The sequence below is a fragment of the Pundamilia nyererei genome, unplaced genomic scaffold (assembly GCF_000239375.1).
Source record: "Pundamilia nyererei isolate P.nyererei 1_Seehausen unplaced genomic scaffold, PunNye1.0 scaffold00054, whole genome shotgun sequence".
NCBI lineage: Eukaryota > Metazoa > Chordata > Actinopteri > Cichliformes > Cichlidae > Pundamilia > Pundamilia nyererei.
Window position 1 is genome coordinate 1754368 of NW_005187455.1, and position 10458 is coordinate 1764825.

Genomic DNA, 10458 nt, shown 5'->3' on the forward strand with positions numbered 1-10458 from the left:
AAAAAAAAAAAAAAAAAAGCTCAAACTTGGACAAACAAGTAGTCGTTGTTTGTTTTTTGTCGTGGTCAGCTCAGGTTCACACCATAAACTAACTGCTCTGGAGTTCACTTGGAACCGTATCAAGACCACTTCCTCCAAAAGGTTGTGGTGCAGTTGTTTTGGTCCACACCTGAGTGCCATTACTGTGTTTTAACCAACACACATGAACCTCACCACAGGGGTAAACAAACCAGAGTTTGATTTAAATGGACTAAATGCTGCGGGTGTGAAAACGGCTTCAGATTTCTGACAGGTTACATATGGTTCTATTGTCAGTGATGCAAAGTATTTGGAAAGGCTGCATTTTATTTTAAATTCACTTTTAATGAGGTTTTTTTCCTTTTTAAGGGTGAGTTTACCTCTATGGGTGTTTACTCAACTGGCAACTCCTATGGAGTCCCTGAAGACCTAATCTACTCATTCCCTGTCCAGATCCAGGTAAGCCTCGATCTCACTTTGTCTCCATTCTTCTAGCAGCTAGCATCATCTTTTCAGTGCAGCTTAAGACTAGCATTACCCTCCATTGTCTTTTTTTGGATGTGGATTTTATATTGAATAGGGTTTTTGTTGTTTTGATTTTGTTTTGTTTGTTTCTTTTTAAATTAAAGTTTGCATTAAATAAAATTTTGGGGATTTCTAGAAACATTATAGATCAAAGAACAAAACTGAAGGTACTTTTTTTTTTTTTTTTTTTCTTTTTTCAGAACAAGACCTGGAAAATCGTGGACAGTCTGGCAATCAATGATTTTTCCAAATCAAAGATGGATGCCACTGCAGCTGAACTGGTGGAGGAGAGGGACACAGCTGTGACTTTCCTTGGAGTATGACTAGAGCCTGCACAGCAGCACTTAGACAGCCTCAAAACTCCAGATGCACGCCTGTGATGAAGCACTCCACCAGCCCCTCCATTACTGTGTGCTTGTGTGTGAGCGAGTTGGTGCTTATGGGTGTAAAGTTGCATTTGTATGTCAAACGATGTGAATCTGATTGTTATTGTTATTCAAGATCACAAAAATGTGTCATACTTTTGACTACATATGACTGGGTAAGTTTAAGTCAAAAGCAGTTGTTGTACGTCATGATGCACAAGTATCACTCACCATAAGTATACAGTACACTGAAACTCCACTACTAGTTAAAGCTCTCTCCATTGTTTTTTTTTCCCTTTATTGATTATTACATGGATCCTTTTTTACAGCTAGTGAAGTCCTAAAACACTGGAATATTAATGCTGAGACAATTAAAAATAAATAAATTAATAGAAAAAACAATAAGTTGTCTGATTATTGATTTCCATACATGGATGCTGTCATTTTTTTCCAGGTTTTGGCAATACAAGCCTTGAGTTGGTAAACCTCAGCCAGTGTGTGTGTGTGTGTGTGTGTGTGTGTGTGTGTGACACACACAACCTTTTAAAGCACTCACAATAGGCTGTTTGAATCCCCTAGGTTACCAGATGGGCCTCAATGACTCAATTCTGTTTAAGGATAATTTGATGCAAATGCTCGATTAGTTTGTGATCTGTAGTTGTGTAGTATATTTAACATATTATGTATGTATATAAAGTAACTAAAATTGGGTCCTATTGCAACATTTAAATGGTGTACTAACATTAGTTATGCATGCATATTTTTATTATGTGCTATTTTGCATAGTGAGTAATTTGAGGTATTTTTGAAAGCTCTGTTTGGACTTCAGTAGTTTTCTGATTTCCTATAGGCACAACCTGATTGTGATGGAGTCAGGACAGATGGGGTCCTGATAAAATATAAAGTTAACTTATTAAGACTTGATATGTGGCTTTATGCAACCATTATTCTATTACAGAGATTATACCTTGTTGCTTGCAGTGTGCAGCCCAGGTAAAGCAGGTACTTGGGGGGGACAGTAAGTAAACAATCTGGCAATAAACCCCATTCTGATTCTGATTCTCTAAAGTAGTGATTCACTTACAGTGAAATGACACAGTTTCACCAGGCAGGGGCAGCATTTCCTGTTTTATTTTTTACTCAGTTACAGTATGAAGAGTTATGTAACATCTGCAATTAATAAATTCACAGCTGGTTCACTGAGGATAAGCGTTAAATGGGGCAAATCTACCAAAAACAGTCACCACTCCCATATCAACAGTTTCATTTTGGAAATCCCAGTTACAGTACTCGTTTTAATCTTTACATTAAATTTACACGAAAAAAAAAATCATTCGCAGGTGTTTCATAGATGTCACACATGTCAATGTGAACACGTTACTTCTTTTTCTTGATATCACTTATTTCAATATTTTCTATTATTACACAGCGTGCTGCGAGGAAAAGCCTGTTCTAACGTCTAAGGTTTACTTTTTAGCACCTGGCGGCTCTTTTTTTGCTTCTCATCCGAAAATACTCTGCATAGTCTTTCACGTGATTCAGTTTATTTTGAAAAGTCTCAACGGGATATTGAGCTTTATTGTGAAAGGTTTACGTGAAAAATAAACAATCCGACACGTGACGCGATGGTTTTACCGTCGTTGTTGCTAACGTCAACACATAAATACAGGCGCTTGTCCGTCCGTACTGTGGTTATATTAAATATAAGAGAAAGAGAGAACTTTAATAAATTAATATAGCCACTACAGTGACCATCAAAACGATGAAAACATATTGCCGTAAACAGTTTATTTTGCGACACCACGAAATAAACGATAGCGCAAAATTAAACGATAGACGTTTTTATATCGTTATATCGAACAGCCCTAATTTTGAGCTATCTTCAATCAGACATTGCCAGAAACCAACATCGCACGTAGCAGAATCCTATTGGCTGTTAAAACCACGCACACAAAAACAGCATTTGTCATTGGCTCCCATCCTCCCTCGGCGTTCCGATTCGTCGTTGCCTAGAATGGCACTGGAGTGTAAAATATCTTCAAAAACTATCCGATCACCTTTTTAACTTCTGCACCTTTTTTGTACGTCCTGTGCTTTTTTAACACCCATTCAGCGATGTCGAAGGGCAGCAGAAGCGGCTTGAATTAAGGTGTAAATAAAACACATACATATTTTTGGGTACCCCGCTGTCTCCTCTGCTGGATCTCTGTGGTCCTCCAGACCTGCAGGACCAGGCCGACCCCATCGACTTTTCTTCCGCCAGTATTCTACAGTAAGAAAATGGCTTCAAATGTGTGTGTATGACGTGTTTCTCTCTCTACATTAGCATCGGTAGGACTCCACACACGGCTGGTGTTGAGGCGCTATGTCCGGGTTTTCTTTTTGACATTTTTCAGCTGAAAAAGGTCGTTCCTCTTCCTCCTCCAGTGTTACGTTCACGGCACCGTTGTTGATTATAGTTGTCTCCTTGCGTGTGGCTTGTTTGTGGAGGGCATAGCGTTCATCTCTGTCTGTACATCACTCAGTCACTAATTCATTTCCGCAGGCAGCAGGTCATACAGACAGCGTGACTGTACCTGTGTGCCCGGGTGTGTCTTTGCACATCTCGCCGGTTAATTATTGACGGCGTGTGTGTTAGTTGACTTTAAAAATCCCTGTGGCAGCCATAAGGTGATAAAAATGAAAGCACTCGAGGGGGAGGGGGTGAGGCGCTGGGGGAAAGAAGTGTCCAGAGGTTGTGAGACACAGTAAGGATTTGTGACGTGGTTGCAGGGTTGGGGCAGGGGGAGAAATACGGGCGGTACGAGCAGTAAAAGAGCTGGGTACATCGGATCCAACTTCACGTTGAAGGGAGGACCACTTGGCTGGTGTCCAGAGAGATAAGTGTGGTCGGATGAATGTGTCCTTGTTTTACTCGCAGGCACAGCGTCTTATCCTTTAAAGCTTCAACGCTGGATCGATTTAAAAGGCTTGGGCACCAATGAAAGAATGACCAGTCGGATGATTTAAGGACACCTCAAGGAAACTTTTAATATTATTATTATATATATTTTTAAATCCATTCACCGGATGTTTGCTCAATGACATCTTGTTTTTTCTGGGATACAAAACTTAAAGCGTGTCCACTATTATTTTAAACACTACTTGGCAGCTTAACCATGGCACTTTATGTCGAAGGTAAGTGATCTCTATTTTACTAAAATTGTCACTCTAGGAGAGGGAGGCTTAAAGGATTATGTTTATTTTTTAAACGATCTATGTGTTTTTTCCTGTTCATTTCAGAACATTATTTACATCAACTTTAACTTTCCCCCGCATATGAGAAAGTGTGATTTATCACATTTTAATTTTAATCACTGATTATTAAAAAAATAAATAAAAACCCACTTTTTGCCAGACTGTTACAGGTTTAGTTGAGTTTACCATCATTCATTTGACCAATAAGAAAAGTTGTTTTTTTTTTAAATTTCATAAATCTACTATTATTCCTAAACCTTTTAGTAATCATATTAAATAAGTAGCCCCACTGTGATAAAATAAGCAATAGTGTGATAAATGTATGTTTAAGTCAATAAACGAATGCATTAATAACTGTGAGTAATTGTTAACTGATGCCTTCATGTGAAAAATGAGACCTTACGAGTCTTCTTTACATAATCTTTAGTAGATTACCAGTAATCTGTCTGTAAGCAAGGTCTTCTTGGGAGACAGTCTGCTCACGGTTTTCTAGTTTACTCACTGGTTTCATTCAATTCCTCCTTAACATGAACACACAACCTTGAACTGCTTTATAGCAGTTATAAACACAGTTGGGATTTTTTTTTTTCATCATTGGTATCATTGTTCTGCTGACATGTGGTGACTCAAACACCTCATTGTGATAGTTTACATAAGTTTCTGCTTCTAAAATGCTATAATTAACTGGTTGGTTAATGCTGCAATACTTCCCATGAAAAGTGAGAGTAATTTTGTCCACAGTAACACTGACACCTGATTTCGTAAATCTTTAAATGGTGTTAAACTGTTTCCCTTTGCTACTGTCTGCTATTACAGTATGTCGTGGTATTTGCCATTTGGCTTCAAAGTTCAGTTTCCTGTAGTCATATTTGTCTCTGTGCCAGGAGCTGTTGATTGTTGTGTTGTAAGGTCACTTAAGGTTAGTTGCAGTGCTACTTGGGAAATTGGCAATAAAAAGTCTGAAAGGCAGGATATCAGGAATTAATAAGCTATATCTCACAGCAGGTTAATGATTTCTAACGTCTTTATATACTCGTATGCTTTTCATTTTTTAAGTAATAACAATAAATGGTACTATCAAGGCGTTCTCAGTGAATATTATTATTTTTGTCATTGCCATTCATTATATTTCAGCTACAGTTCATGTAGGTTTTTTAATAACTTCAGATTTTTATTCTTGCTTTTGGTTTGTGGAAAAGTGAGTTTCTATTGTCATATTTACCTTTTTTGACAATGTGTGTCACATTTTGCTTAACAAGCAGTGAACATGTTTAACTGCTTTTACTAATGGACCATAACAACAATTAGGGTGAAAATTGCTGTGCTAGCAGGTATAATTGCCTTGTCTTTTTTTATTTAATCAAAGCTTTTTAACTGGTCAATGTTTAATGGTTTTATTGGCACATGCAGAGCTATTGTTTACCTTGTGCTCAATGTTAACAGATGGACTGATATTTGATAATCATTTCTTAACATAAACAACATAAACTGCTATTTTAGAGATAAATTAGCCATAGATTAAGTTGATTTAAGATACCAACAGCATAGAACCTGTGTTGGGCATGTTACTGTTAAAAAACTGTTTTCATAACTATCTTAAAGCTATATTTTCCTTTTCTGAATTACAGTGATCTGCTGTAACTTTAGATGTAATTACCTAGCTGTCATTTTTTTCCTGGAAGGAAGTTACATTAAAACTCTGCTTGAGACTCTCAAATACCTCTCACAGTCCAAGGTTTAGTTTTTTAGTATTGTTTACTTATCTATGGAACAGATTGCTAGACACAAGCTAACATAATCACGAGGGTGTCGCTGCTTGGAATAACGGGTGCTACAGTGACTCTTTAAGTATACCTCAACCCTATTACGTCAAGTCTAACTAGAAGCATGACAGCCCTCCTCTTAAATGTCATTGCTTTTATCATACGGCGCAGATGGCTGTTGACTCAAAGACTGTGCCCATGCTACAATAATGGTACAAGAGCCTGTGTTTACTTCTTTGTACATCAGTCACTCAGGTGTTTCCATTGAGATCAGGGCTGCTGTTGATTAAACTGAGGATAAAATCGTTTGGTCTAAAATGACTGCAAGTAAAAAAAAAAAAAAAAAGCTAAAAAAACCAGCATTTCAGTCTGGTTGTATTCATTGACGATTCAAGGAACACAAGGTGTCCATGTGCTATAGAGGTCCTTGGTGCGAAACAAGCCCAATTCATCACCCCCTGTGCTTCGCAGTTGGTATGAGGTGTTTATATGGAGGCAAGTTGAGCATTTTAGCAAAAGTGGGGCTGCGCATTATGTCCAGACGTTTCCACTTTGGCATCATCCTCTGAAAGGACATCATTCCAGAAGTCTTGTGATTTGTTCAGATGTAACTTTACAAACCTTAGTTTATGTGCAAGTGAGTTAAAAGCTATAAGTGCTTTAACGCTTCAGACTATTTTTTTCTTTTACTGTTGGATCTGTATGATGTCAGAGAGAGGCGATATCCTTAAAATGGGCTTCTCAAGCACCCATTGGTGGTCTGTGGGTGCTATGCAGTGCTTGCATGCTTACATCTTCATACTGTAGCTACTACCAAAAAGGAAGCCGTCTGGCTACATGTAGAAATTCTGTCCATTAAACACTATAAACAGAATCGGGGCGAAGGGCATTCAACCTCTTGATTTGATTGGCCAGTTCCGCTTTAGATGGACTTATCTTTTCTGCACATTAAGGTGGGGTTTTTAACTGGCTACAAAAGAGGTAAGAACTGATATAATATATTCAGCCTTTTTTTTAAATTTATTTATTTTTTTAAAGTGGGTTAAAGTTTTTGAGCCAGGAAAAACCTTACAGGAATTTATGTTTCTATGTTGCGTAATCAGATATAATTTTATCACACACAAAAATAAACAATGAATAAAATCAGCAAAAAATCGAGAAATGTTTCACTCTGAGGATTGAGTGTATGATACGAATCAAACACGTTAAAACTGTCTCCCGTCTCACTCCGTATCTCACCGTCTTTCGTGTTTAGGTCTGAGTAAAGGTGTGGCTAACGGAGGGATGGCTCAGTTCCAGGAAACGATGCGGCAGCAACTGGAGAGCTCCATGCACGATGAGCTGGAGAAGCTGCTGGACACCACCACAGGGGCTGAGCGAGAGGTACACTAACTGTCTGCTTCGCTGTCTTTCTCCCTCCCTCTCTGACCATCTGGTTGTGATTCAGAGGGTGGTGGGGTCACAATGCTGGGAAAACACAAAAAGTGACACATACTGGAGCACACTGCCAAAAAGGGTTCCACCTACATATCTCATAACATTTTAGCAGCCAAACTTCTTAAGCAACATTCGCCCATTTTTGTCTGGTTTTATTCAGACATGATACGTCAGCAGAGGGGTGCAGGCCCTAAGAGACCAGGCAGATTTTCTCATTAGCCCTAAATGAACCTGAGTGAGCTCTTTTCAGCCCACAGCACCAACGTAAGACTAAAATCCAAATTAAAATGGCAACATTAACACTCTACAGACTCGTCTTTCCTCTGTGAGATTTCTTTGGCTTTAAACTAGCATAAAGCTTGGGACAAAACTGGAAATAAATAGTGCAGTGTTTAGCAGTAAACTCTTTCAGGCATTAACCAAACCTTGTTTAACTGCAAGCAAACAGGGAATAAAACACTCAGAGTAAAGAGGTGAGAAGTCTGTCACATGCAGGTGTGAGCAGTAATTCCCACACACTTTCAAATATATTAACAGGAATCGCTTTTGTACTTGCTGTAACTTATACGTGTAAAACGCCATGTGCACGCATACACACAATGGGTTACTCATCGAACTTTGAAGGTCTCCAGTGTAATTGGATACCAGTGTGAAAGTCGAGACAGTGACGGCCACCTAAACTGTTATTTGCTCCACATTGGGTGTTTGACTTTTTTTCATCACCCATAAATGGGACTTTTCCTTTTCTTTTTCTTTTTTTTAAATTAAAAGCTGAAAAAACACAAAGCTACATGGCATGTGACAAAGTCTGGACTGTACAAATCCAAATATTTTGTGTAAAAGCAAACAAAAATTTCAATTTAATTTCAATAAATCCAACCAGCTATGTGTGGCTGACATGAAGTAATTATACTGTAGATTTCACTTTTTAAAATAAGATATACTTTATTATTATTCCCACTGGCTGGTGAAGTTTAGAATGTATGAATACATCATTCTTGTATTTGATGTCCAGATGTTGTTTCATCTGTTTGTGTGCACATCTGTTAAAGTCGTGTATAAAATGGTTTCTGAAGAGAAGTTCAAAACAAATTTCATATAGTCACAGTGGACCAGACAAATTGTATCAAACCTTCAAGTAAAACAATTAATGTGTATCCGGGACAAAAAAGGGTGTTTAAATATTTTTCGGGACCTTGGCTATTTTGTTTGTCTGTGTTAAAAATATAATAACTATATGTTTAAAACAAATACAGATTAAGGCTTCAAATGTGGAAATATAAAAAGGTCCTTTGCTGCAGTTTTGCACTATACTGTTGTGCTTAAAGAATATGCTAAATCACCCACAGGAAAGAAATAAACAGTTTTTAAATGAAGTTCACACCCATAAATTTGCATAGAACAATAATGATCCTTTTTATATGAGAGGTATGGGGCCTTTGAAGCACACTGCTTAATGTGTGTAACAATCCATGAAACTGAGACCGAAATTGCAATACAGATGTCTACAATATTGTATCGCGAATCCTCAAACTCATCTTTTAAATTTAAAGCTTTCCAGTATGACTTTGATGAATGGAAGTTTTTAAATTCAAGACACCAGCCCCATTTAAAGAAACCGTAAAATGCCTGTAAAATTAAGTATAGTGGTTTTAGTCAAACCATTTTTCCAAGGCGTGCAGCTTCTCTTCTGCCCTCAAAGCGATAATACTCTGAAATAACTGAGGCCATTTCAGAAGTGATTTTCAACATTTTCATGTCTTTCTAGAGACCACTTCATATTGACTTTGCAAACCTCAGCCTTAGTTTAAGATAACATCTTTGTTTTTCAGGTATCCAAGAAAGACTTTGAGGGCTTCAAGAATCTCTTCCATAGATTTCTGCAGGTGAAGGGACCATCAGTGGAGTGGATCAAGATACAGCGACCTCCAGAAGACTCTGTAAGCCTTCTTTTTTTGTTTTGAGCGGTTAATTGTATGTTTGTCTGTGTTGACTCTGGATTTGTCTTTGTTTAAAATATTAAAGCATCTATTTTCCTTGCAGAAGGGGGCATTAGACCCCACAGCAATGGTAGATATGTCATATATTAAAAAAGTAGATGATATTGAATACAGAATAAAATAACTTCTAATCTGTGGACTGTCGGATTCGATTTGATTTTACCCTTACCACTGAAAGTACAAGTGAAATGATGAAATATGATTTTGGTGATGCATTCACCAGTTGTGAGATTAAGTGATACCAAAAGATTGCAGTGATAAGTTCTTCTTTTCAACTTGTGAAAGCATCACTCATTTCAATCCCAGATATTCGTCATTCACTGTGATTGTGGGGAAAAAACCAGTTAGACAGTTGGTGTTTTGCAAGTTTTAATACCAGCGCGTTGGTGTCGTTAAACCTAGCGAGGAACCTGCATTTATATTTCTGCACAGCGGCGTTTTCCTAACAACGCCTAACGCAGTCGGTAATAAAGTTAGTTTTAGTGCTTCAAGAATCTGTCTGCACTGTGCAAGTCTGATGTGTGACTAACATTACTCAGCAGCTTCAGAGCTGTTGGATGAGCTTGCTTTGGAGCTCTTTATAACAATGGCAAGAATAGACGATTGTATTAGTTTGTTTGCCTAAAAATGCTCCGCTTAGAAAATTACTTTTACACTTTGGACAAACTATAAATTCAGCTTGCCTCAGGATTTACAATGACCTAAGGAGTTCCTGCACCAATGAAAACCTTTGTTAGAGTCAACAAAGAGAGAGAAAAAAGATGTCTGGTTGTCATCAGCTATTATTTTCACCTCCACCAAGGAGGTCATGTTTTTGGTAACTTTTGCATGTGTGTCACTCTGTCTTTAAACAGGATGGCTCGAAAGGTTTTGAGTGAATTTTGATAGAACCTTGTAGGGGCGTAGAGTGGAAGCATCTTAACAATCCATTCAAATTTGACTTACATCCACTAATGTGTTCAAGGTCCACATAATGATTAATTTGCATAAAGTTGACAGTAAACCTTGTGACTTAAAACCTGTGATCCTTACAGATGCGGCGTGTATCGTCAACATATAGAAAGTTCTATATAAGGATTGGAAATGTCATGTCACATTTGACCACACGCACAC

The 10458-nt window shown here is 37.8% G+C and overlaps 2 protein-coding genes across 3 annotated transcripts in view; both read left to right on the forward strand.

Annotated features, from left to right (window-relative positions):
• Positions 1-1295, forward strand: part of mdh1ab (malate dehydrogenase 1Ab, NAD (soluble)) — a 7014-nt gene extending 5719 nt beyond the window's left edge. Inside the window, exons 8-9 of the mRNA XM_005733698.2 lie at positions 388-477; positions 744-1295. Coding sequence (XP_005733755.1) covers positions 388-477; positions 744-866 — 213 coding nt within the window. The 3' untranslated portion in view covers positions 867-1295. The remainder of the gene's footprint in view (positions 1-387; positions 478-743) is intronic.
• Positions 1296-2863: 1568 nt separating this feature from the next.
• Positions 2864-10458, forward strand: part of ugp2b (UDP-glucose pyrophosphorylase 2b) — a 30878-nt gene continuing 23283 nt past the window's right edge. Inside the window, exons 1-3 of one of the 2 annotated variants that reach the window (XM_005733700.2) lie at positions 2864-3180; positions 7164-7291; positions 9178-9285. In XM_005733700.2, coding sequence (XP_005733757.1) covers positions 7193-7291; positions 9178-9285 — 207 coding nt within the window. In that variant the 5' untranslated portion in view covers positions 2864-3180; positions 7164-7192. Of the gene's footprint in view, positions 3181-3633; positions 4086-7163; positions 7292-9177; positions 9286-10458 lie in introns of those variants that run through there. The other variant, XM_005733699.2, reaches the window with a different exon arrangement.